The 13,474-nt window shown below is 39.9% G+C and overlaps 1 protein-coding gene across 5 annotated transcripts in view; it reads left to right on the forward strand.

Annotated features, from left to right (window-relative positions):
* Window positions 1-13,474, forward strand: part of SMARCA2 (SWI/SNF related BAF chromatin remodeling complex subunit ATPase 2) — a 121,779-nt gene that overhangs the window by 6,960 nt on the left and 101,345 nt on the right. For 3 of the 5 annotated variants that reach the window (XM_080636701.1, XM_080636698.1, XM_080636699.1), the window contains exons 2-3: window positions 3,354-3,614; window positions 13,335-13,458. In XM_080636701.1, the coding sequence (XP_080492827.1) occupies window positions 3,390-3,614; window positions 13,335-13,458 (349 nt within the window). In that variant the 5' untranslated portion in view covers window positions 3,354-3,389. Of the gene's footprint in view, window positions 1-3,211; window positions 3,615-13,334; window positions 13,459-13,474 lie in introns of those variants that run through there. The other 2 variants (XM_080636700.1, XM_080636702.1) reach the window with 2 other exon arrangements.

A 13,474-nucleotide genomic window follows, 5' to 3' on the forward strand; every position in this document is an offset into this window, starting at 1 on the left:
AGGGAGTTCACTTCACTTTGTTTATTTCGTTACAGGCACCAGAACTTACCCGAACTAATACCATTGTTATCTGGATTGAGTCTGGCGACAGTTGTACTGTCTCTTTGTAGATTTTTGCTTTGATTTTAATGAGACTTTCATGAGGACTTAGAGGAATTAGATACCTAGCTCTTACTGAATTTTAGTTAGAGTGGAGTGCCTAACTTTTGTGGGGTTTTTTTTATACAATCTCAGTCTCAGTAAATATAAACTAAATTATTTTTGAAATGTGTTATATCGTAGGCATTTTATCAGTTCTGTTCTATGAACAGATCCTTAGTTGGGAGAGCCATGTATAATGTGTTCTGGTGTATGGCAGTGCCTTTTTTTTTTTTAAATTTTGTGGACTGTTTTGCCAGAGAAAGCTGCTTTGTATCTTTACGTCCATGGGTGTCTTTGGGCAGGATATATTCCTTGCATTCAGGTAGTATTTCCCCAAATGTTATGTTCCTCTGATATAGATCTTACAAATTACTTCCTCCCCTCTCCCCCCCAAAGTATGTTCTTTGATATACAGAATTCTCAGAATACAAATCTGTTTAAGAAAATTCACAATTCTGTAGGACTGGGTGAATTTATCTTCTGTTAAATAAAGATAATGAAAGGACTTGATCTGGTGTAAGGGGTACAACATTTCCCTTTTTAAAATTACTGTTTTTCAAAGATTGGATGCTTTCTAGCCCATTTAAAAGAATTTGAAATTTTCCAAATTTGTGTGTAGGGCATAATGTATATGTAAATGACAGTGTAATTAGCGGAGCTGAGACTGGAGCCAGTTAATTTTTATGAGAACGCAAGTTGAATTCAAAAGCGGTGAATAGAGGGGATTTTGATACCTATTTTAATGCATAGGTGTAAGTAGAAATCTTTTGTGTGTTTTGGGACACTGTATGCTCATGGTAGTTTTGTAGTTGATTGTGTTCTGGTTCTGTATAAATTTTTCTGGACAGTGGTGGTGGTGCTATGTCCTGCATTGTTAAATGGGTTGAGTTTGGCTTATAATGTGCAGAGAGAGTCAGCTTGTGAGAGTGTGAGTTTTATCTTTCGCAATGTAGTGATTGACTCATATAGAAATGCCTGTTGTCCTTCAGCCAAACTGTGTGCTTCCCATAAGAAGCTGTGGTATAGTACATGCAGTTGTGAGCATTTAGTAACTTGATTCCTTTGGTGCTAATGTCATGGGGCTATAGGGGACCAATGTGAGTAGACTTTTGTTTTGAACAAAGAAGTTTTGTAGGCATCTCCCTGTTTTACCTTGCAATGAAACAGGGTCCTAGGGCAGCTTATTTCAGGTGAGGGTATTTTAGTTTAAATGAGTTAACCATTGTTCTAATCTGTTGCCTGTAATCAGAAGAGACTAGTAGCTATTAAAACATAACAAAAGGAAATTTATAAGCAAAAGCTACTAAGATGGTTTTGATCCTGACAGAACGATTAGGTAATGGAGGGTAAATAAGTGAAAATGTTCTTGATGTAGTAGCATTTTATCTTCTGTTTGAGTTCTGATAAGTAAAGACTCTTGCTTGTAAAAGAAGAAAGATGATCAATTCTGTAAGCTTGGAATTCCCTGACTGCGAGCAGTAAGCACCAACCTACTCTTTTTCTTACATGTCTTGCAGGTCAGCCTCATTTTTGTTTTGTTTGGAACCTTGGGAGGATGCTTAAGTTTTTTTTGAGTGTCTGTTTCTCAATTTGGCTACAAGCCAGCGTGTTTGCAGTGTTAGAGTGTGGCTTTGTATAAGCAGTGTCATAACAGGGTTACACCACTTAAGTTAGAAAGTAATTGCTGCTAACTGTGGATAGTGATAAACTCAGGTATGGAAGGTGGACCACTACTGTGGTAAATTGTGGGAAATTGGGGTAAAATGTGAGGAGAAAGGCTAGGACAGGGAGCCATCTTAGGTCCTTCTAATGTACCATTTCATTGTAATGACCTTGTAATGTACCAAATTAGGATGGTCTTTAATAAGACTAATTTTTCATTGCATTGGCTTTGTTACTGTGGAACATGTAATCATGGACAGGTAGGCTTACTATAAAACTACACCCAAAGTAAATAAAGGGAACAGAGTAAGCCCATGTAATGGTCGGCTGCTGTTGAAAGAGGTGATTCCACTTGCTGCCTTGTGTTGACACTGGGAATCAAGTCAGGGTTTCTTTTGGTTGGTTTTTGTGTTTTTTGTTGTTTTTTTTTTTTTTTTTCTGTTGTTGTTGATGGTGTTTTTTTCAGGGGGATGGGTGAGTTGTGGTTGGTTTTTTTTTTGGTTTTTTTTTTTTTTTTTTTTTTTTAATAGATGGTATTTTTTCTCTTAAATAATGAAAATGGTGCTCTTGGGATTGGGGAATACCAAGAAATATGACTGATCTTGTTGGCAGCAACTGACAATCTTAATTTTGTAAAAAATATGGCAGCTGCATCACTGTGTTACAGTACTCTGACATCAGTAAACAGTTTTTGGTTTTAGACATTCATAAAAGTTCTCAGATATCTGAAGAAGAATGATAAAAAATTCTCAGAAAACTGAGAAATATTTCAAGCATGTAGCTCACATCAGTTTGTTCTACTAATAACACTGAAATAAAAACAGAGTAATAGAAAGTTTTCCAGCCTAGGTAAAAGCCTGTCATTTGTTCTCAGGGCAGTTAGTGTTCTGTAAGCCTCTTGAGCTGCACTCTTCTGGTTTGTGACATTGACAGAATCCCTCAATTGAATTACAACTCTTCAGTCCAAAGTAATTGTCTTTTCTGTTGTCCATTTGATATTATGATTGCATAGGAGGTAACCAGAGGGGTCCTACATTAGTATCTAACTTTAAAACAAGTCAGAAAATAGTCTTAATAATCCTTTTCATACTAGTTTTGCAGCATTACAATACATGTTAGAAGTATGAATTTCAGTGCAGTCACACCTGTTTAGGAAGAGATTTTTGAACACGCATTACAGAGGTGCCCAGCTGTCTTACCTGCCTTATAATACTGTGACCCCACTTAACAGATCTGATGATAGAAAGTCAGTTGAACTACCATGGTCTCTGGCAGGTATTTCTAATAGTGTACCAGTTGCTGGTTCTGTGAATTGCATACAGAGATCCAGAAACTGACTGAATTACCAGAATCCTTCCTAATCCTTATCCTTCTAGTGAGCTTTTAGAATGGTGTTTGAACTAATGTGCAACATTAGGATCATTTAAGTATTTTCTGCTGGTGACAGCATGTATGTGTGTCTCTGTGTGTAATGATTGCCAGTGTATTTTTTCAATGTCCCTGATGTCATAGAAATTCTGTTTTTGTTTTTGTTTTGTTTTTGTTATTAGAGCTGTTCTGCTAATTGAAAAGGAGACAGAAAATAGATGTCCACACCTACAGACCCTGGCGCCATGCCTCATCCTGGTCCTTCCCCTGGACCAGGACCTTCACCTGGACCGATTCTAGGACCCAGCCCAGGGCCAGGGCCATCTCCTAGCTCAGTTCACAGCATGATGGGGCCAAGTCCTGGTCCACCCAGTGTCCCGCATCCAATGCCAACAATGGGGCCTACTGATTATCCACAGGAAGGCATGCATCAAATGCATAAGGTAATAGTTTATTATAAGTGACCTTTTCTTCCTCTAGTTCTCTGTGCTGATTAAAAAAACTAATTACACTGCATTTAGACCTGCCTGACTGCTATTACACATTGTGTATCATCTGCAAAACTGCAGCTGCACTCTTACTTCTTTTATTTAAAGATGATGCATTTATCAGATTAAATACAGTTTCCTTTTTCCTGGTAAAATACTTTGAACTATAGTTAGTAGTTTGCAAATCTTCATTTGTAAACTGTACTGCTCATTAAGATAGACATTTCTAGGGGGAAAAACCATTGAATTATTATATTAAATTCTTGTGATAGACCATTCTAACAATTTTTTAATTTTTTCCTTCTTGTCTGTTTGGATGTGTCTTGTGTTTTTCATGGATTGTTTTTCGTTTTGCATGAAATTTTTCTCTTTTTTTCTAATTAGTAATTTTAGCTCTTGAATGGCTTATGCTTCAAAATTTGTTTACTCTTCCATGTTGATGAAAAACCTGGTTTCCAAGTTATTTTATAAAGGCTCCATCTTACTGAGGAATTTAAACTGCATAGTGTAGAACATGTGGCTAATTGGACATCAGTGGTTGTTGGCATACATTTAAAATTACATATGTGCTTAGACTATCAATACTTTTTGCTTTGAGGAGATACTTGTGTGGAACTAGATGTGTTGGGGGAGGGAGACATTGTTCCATCCCAACACACCCGGTCAGTTGCCAGCACCTATAATAAATGCTCGGAGCGATGCAGAGATATTCCAGCCACTCCAGCCAATGAGCCGGCTTCGTTTGGAGCTCAGCTCAGATGCCTCTATACAAACGCCCGTAGCATGGGGAACAGACAAGAGGAATTAGAGATGTGTGCACGACTACGGGAGTATGATATAGTAGGCATCACAGAAACATGGTGGGATGGCTCCTACGACTGGAGTGTCGGAATGGAAGTTTACAGGCTCTTTAGAAAAGACAGGCCTGGCAGGCGGGGAGGGGGAGTTGCTGTTTATGTTAGGGATAGGCTGGAGAGTATGGAACTGTGTCTGGGGACGGGTGAGCAGTCGACAGTTTGTGGGTCAGGGTTAAAGGGAGAACAGCTATGGGGGACATTACTGTAAGGATCTGTTACAGACCGCCTGATTAAGAGGAATCTGTGGATGAAGTGCTCTGTAGACAGATAGGAACAGCCTCACGCTCACAGGCCCTTGTTCTCATGGGGGACTTCAAGCACCCTGACATCTGTTGGACTGAAGGTACGGCCCGGCACAAGCAATCCAGGAGGTTCCTCGATTGTGTGGAAGACAACTTCCTTGTGCAGATAATAGGGAAGCCGACAAGGAGAGGTGCCATGCTTGACCTCATGCTCACCAACAGGGAAGGGCTGGTTGGAAGCGTGACGCTCCAGGGCAGCCTTGGTTGCAGTGATCATGAGATGGTCAAATTCGAGATCCTCAGGACAGTGAGAAGAGCGTGCAGCAAGCTCACTGCCCTGGACTTCAAGAGAGCAGACTTTGGCCTCTTCAGGAACCTGCTTAGTAAGGTTCCATGGGATACAGCCCTAGAGGGCAGGGGGGCCCAAGACTGTTGGTTGTTATTCAAGGATCACCTGCTCCAAGCTCAGGAGTGTTGCATCCCAACTAGAAGGAAGTGCAGCAGGAGGGCCAGGAGACCTCCTTGGATGGATAAGGAGCTGCTCAGGAAAATTCAATGGAAAAAAGGTGGAAGCAAGGGCAGCCAGCCTGGGAAGAATACAGGAATGTTGTCTGGGAAGCTAGGGACCAGGTTAGGAAAGCTAAGGCCCAGTTAAAATTAAACTTGGCTAGGGATGTTAAGGATAACAGGAAGGGATTCTATAGGTATGTAGTGAATAAAAGACAGACTAGAGACAACGTAGGCCCTCTCCGGAAGCTATCAGGAGAACTGGCTACCCTGGATTTGGAGAAGGCTGAGATTCTTAATGACTTCTTTGCCTCGGTCTTCACTGGCAAATGCTCTGACTACACCACCCAAGTCTTTGAAGGCAGACGCAGGGACTGTGAGAATGATGACCCTAGGCCCACTGTAGGAGAGGATCTGGTTCGAGACCATCTTAAGAACCTGAATGTACACAAGTCCATGGGACCTGATGAAGTCCATCCTTGGGTCCTGAAGGAGCTGGTGAATGAAGCTGCTAATCCACTGGCCATCATATTTGAAAAACCATGGCAGTCAGGTGAAGCTCCCGATGACTGGAAAAAGGGAAATATAACCCCCATTTTTAAGAAGGGGAAAATGGATGACCCGGGGAATTACAGACCAGTCAGTCTCACCTCTGTGCCTGGCAAAATCCTGGAGCAGATTCTCCTGGAAGGCATGCTAAGGCACACGAAAACCAACAAGGTGCTTGGTGACAGCCAGCATGGCTTCACTGAGGGGAAATCCTACCTGACCAATTAGGTGGCCTTCTATGATGGGGCTACGGAACTGATGGACAGGGGCAGAGCAGTTGACGTCATCTACCTGGACTTGCACAAAGCATTCAACGCTGTCCCAGACAACATCCTTGTCTCTAAATTGGAGAGACATCAATTTGATAGATGGACCACTCGGTGGATAAAGAACTCGCTGGCTGGCTAAGAGTTGTGGTCAATGGCTCGATTTCCGGCTGGAGACCAGTAACGAGTGGTGTCCCTCAGGGATGGGTGTTGGGACCGGTCTTGTTCAACATCTTTGTCGGTGACATGGACAGTGGGATTGAGTGCGCCCTCAGCAAGTTTGATGATGACACCAAGCTGTGTGGTTCGGTTGATACGCTGGAGAGAAGGGATGCCATCCAGAGGGACCTTGACATGCTTGTGAGGTGGGCTGATGCCAACCTTATGAAGTTTAACCATGCCAAGTGCAAGGTCCTACACCTGGGTCAGAGCAATCCCAGGCACAGCTACAGGTTGGGCAGAGAAGAGATTCAGAGCAGCCCTGCAGAGAAGGACTTGGGGGTGTTGGTCGATGAGAAAATGAAGATGAGCCGGCTTCAGTGTGCGCTCGCAGCCCAGAAAGCCAACCGTATCCTGGGCTGCATCAAGAGGAGTGTGACCAGCAGGTCAAAGGAGGTGATCCTGCCCCTCTACTCTGCTCTCGTGAGACCTCACTTGGAGTATTGTGTGCAGTTCTGGTGTCCTCAACATGAAAAGGACATGGAACTATTGGAACAAGTCCAGAGGAGAGCCACGAGGATGATCAGGGGACTGGAGCACCTCCCATATGAAGAGAGGCTGAGAAAGTTGGGGCTGTTCAGCCTGGAGAAGAGAAGGCTGCGTGGAGACCTCATAGCAGCCTTCCAGTATCTGCAGGAGGCCTACAAGGATGCTGGGGATGGACTCTTCATCAGGAACTGTAGTGACAGGACAAGGGGTAATGGGTTAAAACTTCAACAGGGGAAGTTTAGATTGGATATAAGGAAGAAATTCTTTACTGTAAGGGTGGTGAGGCACTGGAATGGGTTGCCCAGGGAGGTTGTGAATGCTCCGTCCCTGGCGGTGTTCAAGGCCAGGTTGGATGAGGCCTTGGTTTAGTGTGAGGTGTCACAGTGGCATGGTTTAGTGTGAGTTGTCGCTGCCCATGGCAGGGGGGTTGGAACTAGATGATCTTAAGGTCCTTTCCAACCCTAACTATTCTATGATTCTATGAATTTTCTTTGTGAGAACAGTCTCTTTATGTATTGTCATTTTTATTTGGTTTAGATTTAGAGCTTAGGATAATTTCAATTTCACTGATGTTCTACTCTCAGAAATATGCAGTAACAGCTTACAGGGCCAAGATACTGAAAACATTTTGATAACTGTTGTTGATTCCACTTGGAATTGTTATATGCATATAGGAAAAAGTTTACAATAAAAAATTAAAGTAATATAAACATATTTTAATTTTCCTTTTAAGTTGGCAACTTCTTGATGTTGCCATCCACATATGGATCCTTTTCGTTCATTAAAACAGCTAAAAAAAATTGCAACATGCATTTCCTTGTTTGTGGGGTTGGAAGGTTAGAACCCAAGCTTCCAATACTCTAGTGAATGCCCCAAACTTCATAGACAGCCAGGGTTTTTACATCCTTCAGTTCTGTCTTTTCTTTATATTTTTAAAAGCTGCTATACCTGCAGAAGAAGAGGGTGACACCAGGAACTTTAGAACCATGGAATGCTCCATGCCTTACATTTTTGACTCCTGTATTGTTTCACTTTGTGTGTTCTTCAGACACTTAATGCTACATTAGCATTAGAAACAAACCAACAAATATAATCCCATGAAGTTCTTTCAGAGACTTTAGGAGTGTCTCAGGAGTTCTGTGAGCCAGAGTAGAAGCTCTCCCTTTGAGGTGGCACTGAAATGCTTTGGAAAATGCACCATAAATGTGAAAAGTCTGGACAGCTAATTCAAACATGACCAGTCAGTATAGTTACAGTAAAATTACTTTTCCTTTCCTGTATCCTGATTCTGATAATGGAACAAGGCTGTAATTTCACAAGTCTTTATTTTAGTAGCAGCAGCCTTTTGTCCTCTAGGTCACCACTTCACAAGTTCCAGCATGTCTTTGTGTGTGTGTGACTGAGGTAGAAAATGTGACTGCCGAGCTGATCCAGGTTGAAAAAAAAAAAAAACCAAACATAAAAAACCACCTCTTGGTCAATTTTCCAGTCTAGATCAGTTTTCTAGTCTGTTTTCCTGTGCAACCCCAGAAGCAGTGTACTGTGACAACTGAAGGAAGGGTCTCTTTAAGAAATGCCGTGGAAGGGTGCCTCTAGACTATTTTGCAAATATTACTTGAATGTTGTTCCATGTAATCAAAAAAAACTGGTCAGCCACCTGCAGTTTGACTGAGTAAATGTTTTTTTGCTGCTTAGTGCTGTGTAAAGCAGTTGGGCTTTGAAGTCATGATGGAACATAATGCGCGTTTTTTTTTTCCTAATGAAATGCAGTGTAAGTGACGGATTGCACAGTGTCCGAGTTATGTAGTTGCTTTTCAGGTACACATCTTTTGTATGCAGTGGGATGTGGTTCTTTTAAATTTCACAAACTTAAGTAGGGGAACACCTTAATTCTACCTTAGATGTTTGACTGGCTTTCAAAGAGTAATATAATGCATGAAACAAACAAACAAAAAAAACCCCACAAAGTATCCAACAGTAGAGAAAACATTGTTTGATACAAATTGACATTAATAAATAATAATTCCTAAAGTATGTTTACCAAAAAACCGGTTAGTATGAAAATTTAAGACTGTATATTCATTTAGTAACCAGAAAAGCCTTCCACGGGAAAATCTACTGTTGATTTCTGTAACAGTGTTGACAGAAACAGTAAATCAGCTATCTTTCTTGAAAATTTTCTAAGTAATCTTTAGACAATCAAATTGCCAGGGACATACAGTTACAAATTGTTCCGAAGTATTTCTTGGATGCAAGATAGCTATATTTAAGGAGAAATACTGAGAAGTCTGTTGAAGGGGAGACCATGCTAAATGGACAAACCGTAAGCCTCAGAGAGTCTTGTAAGGTGAAAACACTTTGAAGCTGGGAAGATATTAAAGGAAAGTGTTGTTAAATGGTTGCCTTAATCTTACTTCTCCTTGGCATCCACATACAAGCTCCTCTGGAGGCAGAACATTAGAGTGAGATGGTTTGAGTATGAACTGATACAGCTTTCTGTATGCTCTTGTGTGCAGCCTTCATCACGTGATTTTAACTGCTTAACTTTTAGTTATGACAACAGTATATCTATTTAATTTGCATGGTTCTCACTTGAGGAATGGGAAGAGTACTGTTAGCTCTTGGTCTATTTTCTCTTCCATTTAATTTTAACCTGAAGCATAATCACTTCTTTTCCCAATTTGTAATAGGGTGTTCTGTAAATGATTACTGGCTGTGGAAAAATAACCATGATGTCATGGGCAATATTACTGGCTTTTGTGAATTAGAGAAAAACTGCGTGATAGAAAGAAACTATCTTCCTATAAAAATGGTATTTTTTGCTAAATATATTATTTGTTTACTCAGCTGTTCCATTAAAACAGAAGGCAAATGGTTTCAAGATTTCAAATATTGTTAATTAATATATCTGTGCACATTAGGCATTCTGTAAACCTTAAAATTCTGTCATGGTCCTGGAAGTAACACCTTTTTATTCAGCAGCAGGTTCCCTGTATTATTTTTGTTGTATGTGTTTACATTAGTGAAAAAAGAAGGAAAATAGTGTTGTCAGCCTAGAAAAATCAGTGAAGATCTCATGTGAAGTGGTGTTTTGGTGATTTAAAGGAGAATAACAGAATTGTTTGGCAAGTCCCTGCTGCAAGAACAACCACGGTTGGTCTGGTTGTCCGCCAGTAATGCATTCAGCTATTCTGTGCAGTTATGTGACAACACACTGCTCTTTGGTCTGTGTGATTTTTGCTGCTTTAGAGGATGCATAGTCTAAAACAAATCAAGTCTGATACTTGATCTTGGTCTCTGATTTCAAGGCTGGTGCTTTGTTTGTTTGTTTATTTGTTTCAAGAAGGTGAAGGAAGCAGAAAAAGAGACAGTAATCTGACAGTTTACCTGGAAATAGGTCAAACTGTGATGCAGTGCTGTCTGTGAGAAGACCTTAGTTACTGAATTCAGAGTAAAAGCAGCGTAGGCAAAATGTTCCTTATGCGTTAGGCATTATGTAAAGTCTGTAAGTCTGCCAAGTCTGTAGGTGTGGGCTTGCATACAGTTGAAGCTCATCCCTCATTATGTTTTTTGTAAGCGCTGTTTATATATCTGGCCTGTTTTGTGCTTGTTCCTGCTTATGGGCCCCAATGAAAATAGTCATGTGCACTCAAAGTTGAATATCTCAACTTCCTGTTTCTGTCATATTATAATAATAATAATAATAAAGTACCTCAGTTTGATAGTAGTGCTTTATTGGTAGTATGTATTACATTTTGCAAACCAACAATGTCGTTGTGAAAGGTATCTCTAATAATTTATACAGGACTGAACAATTTACAGAAATTGCATTGTGTCTGAGATCCTTTCTGTAGTTTTTAACCTGTTACATAAAGTTATCGTTTAACTACACAGTGATTCAAAGAAGATATTAAAAGTAACTGGTTTTCAGTTCTTGTAATCCTTTGCTGAATTGTCTTTTATAGGGTTTTTCCATAGGCAGTTGAGGTATTTCTAGATCAAAAATACTCTTGGAAACACAAGTCTCTGCGTAAATGAGCAGTACTGTGATCATTAAAACTAATTTTGTCTTCAAAGAAGTTTATGCCACCTTCATCTTTTGTAGCTTTTCTAGTAAGAACCAACCTGATTGTGTTCTACCTTTCCTAATCTGTTCCAGATAAATTTAACTTAAGTTTTTTCACAGCATAATATCTGCAAACAAAGAGAAGCAAACTGCTTTCTTGATATGTTTAGGTTCCCTTCCATTCAACTCGAAGCATTACAGTTTGCTACAGGGTTTTTTTTTGTGTGTGTGTGTTTGTGTGATTTACTTCTTGTTGTTGGTTGGTTTTTTGTTTGTTTGGTTTTTTTAGAATACTTTTATTACAAACCCCCATTCTTCTGATCAATCCATAGAACATTCAGTCAGTTGATGCTTTCTTGTATGTCTTTACTTTCCTGTTCCTGTTCGATTTTGAAATTTCTCTTTAAAAGACCACATATTTGTTGTTTTCCTCTTCACTGCTGCTTGTTGTTAATGCCAGCTCCTTTTTCCACCTTCTGTGTGCTGGTACTTCTGCCCTAGGTGTGCATGCCTTGTCCTTTTTACTCCCATCGGAGCTGCCTGTATTCACAGATGTTGCACAGTTGCCACCCATTAGTGCAGTGACACTTAACCCTGCAGTCACACCACAGATGTGTACAGGTAGAGTCCTCTGTTCTGGAAGTCAGATCCAATTTCCCGCACAGTATGTTCCTCCTTTTGGTGGCCCTAAAGACTGTCCTTGACACATAACCATGATAAAATAGGAACGCATCTGGCTTTACAGGTGTTTCAGTTTCCACAGTTTTCGGCTCCTGCAGGTAGAATGTGAACTGAGTGTTGTTTTCCACATTGGTTATCTTTCTAAATAGTTGCAAAGGGAGAGAGAGGTATCTTCATGCCTCAGAAAAAGGCAATGGGATTTACTTGGTTAACACAGAGGAACTATTTGTGATATGTCAATCATCTATCTCTACATTTCTACTCTATATCCCAAGTTCTTGTAATCACAAATAGCTTCTGTAGTAATAACAGGTATTTTTCTGATACAAGTTCTTTTCACAAATGTTATTATAGCTTCATGACAACAACAATTTGATTAAACATAAAAAATCCATATTCTTCTATAATGTTTTTGCTTTCAAACCATAGTTTCTGATAAGAAAAAATGATAGTGAAATCCTTTAAAATACTAATAAACATCCCCCCACCCACCATGTGTCTAAAGATACTTCCAGTAAGATTTGATTATTGCTATGGTAAGTGGAAATTTTGTATCAAGGCATTATAATTTAAAATTTAGGGTAATGTTTTCCTTTGTAGAAATGGTGACCCGTGTTTACTTCTGCTTAAATTGATCCATGTGCAACAAATTGCTCAAAAGGAAGAAATGTGACGGTATCTTTTTTGTGTGACTTGATGTAGCTTCTTGCACACTGTTGTTTTAACTGTGTGTGTTTCCAGTGGGGAAAGTTTTCTTAATTCTCTTTTTAAAAAGAATTTTCAGTAAAGAGGTATGCATTTAGATAAAACAGATTGCAAGCTCTCCATTCACAATAGGGTTTGCAAAAACATTTGGTATGTATGCACATGTTACAGAGAGGGACAGAGTTGCATACTTCTGTAAAGAGAAGATAAGGAAGTGAATGCCAGCCTATCTTTCTTAATACAAAGCCTAAGTTAGTGAGCAAAATCTCTTAGTTAAGGACCTGATGTAATTTTTCCTTTCAGAAAAAAACTTCTTAGTTTTCATAAGACATGATCTTTCTAATGTTACTTTTCCCCTATTTTGACTTTCAGAGCCCTTTAGTTTCTATTTTGGAAACTTTTCCAGTGTCCTGCATGCCTTCAGCATGTTTTTGTGACACCAAGCTGTCTTCTCTTCACTCTCTGAAAAAGGCACTTGGCCCTGTTTTACATTTCAAGTACTATGGGAACTGTAGTTTTTGAGGAGTGAAATAGATGACAGGAACTGTAGGCAGCACAAGTACTTGATTATAACTATGTCTTCCCTGCCTTGACTGCCTGGCCCTGTTTTTGCCTGCAAAGAAGTGGTTACCTCCTGCAGTGTCATCTTTGTTTTTGAGCAGAAAGTGTTCGGGGCATTCCAGTGGAGCAGTGACTGAAAGGGCAAAGTTTGGGCTAAAAATAACTTGAGCCAGGCCACAGGCTGTACTTTTGTAAGTTGGTGTGTGTTACACTGCTTTGTAATATGAGGCCAATAGGATTCATATGTTTGTATTTGGACAGTTTGCTTCCTTGGGTTTGCGGAACTGTTCATAAGGAAAAAAAACAAAAACCAATACAAAAAGGCAACAGAAGAGACAGGCAGTCTAATGGTGCTCTGTGCTTCCCCATATGTCTGATTAAAGGGGTAAACATTCCCAATATATGTGATTTGAATGACTACCAGGAGAAGTTTGTACTCTATTTATTTGTTTAGATTTTAAGTTAAAGTCCTTTGGAGTTTTATAGTGGATTTATATACTATCTCCGTATAAATGCTTATTTTGTTTTCACAGTCTGTTGATGGCTTGCATGAAAAAGGGATGGTTGAAGATGTTCATTGTGGCTCCATGAAGAGTATGCGACCTCCCCACCCTGGAATGGGCCCACCTCAGAGTCCAATGGACCAGCATAGTCAAGGTTTATACATACTGTG

Source organism: Psittacula echo (genome assembly GCF_963264785.1).
Source record: "Psittacula echo genome assembly, chromosome: Z".
NCBI lineage: Eukaryota > Metazoa > Chordata > Aves > Psittaciformes > Psittacidae > Psittacula > Psittacula echo.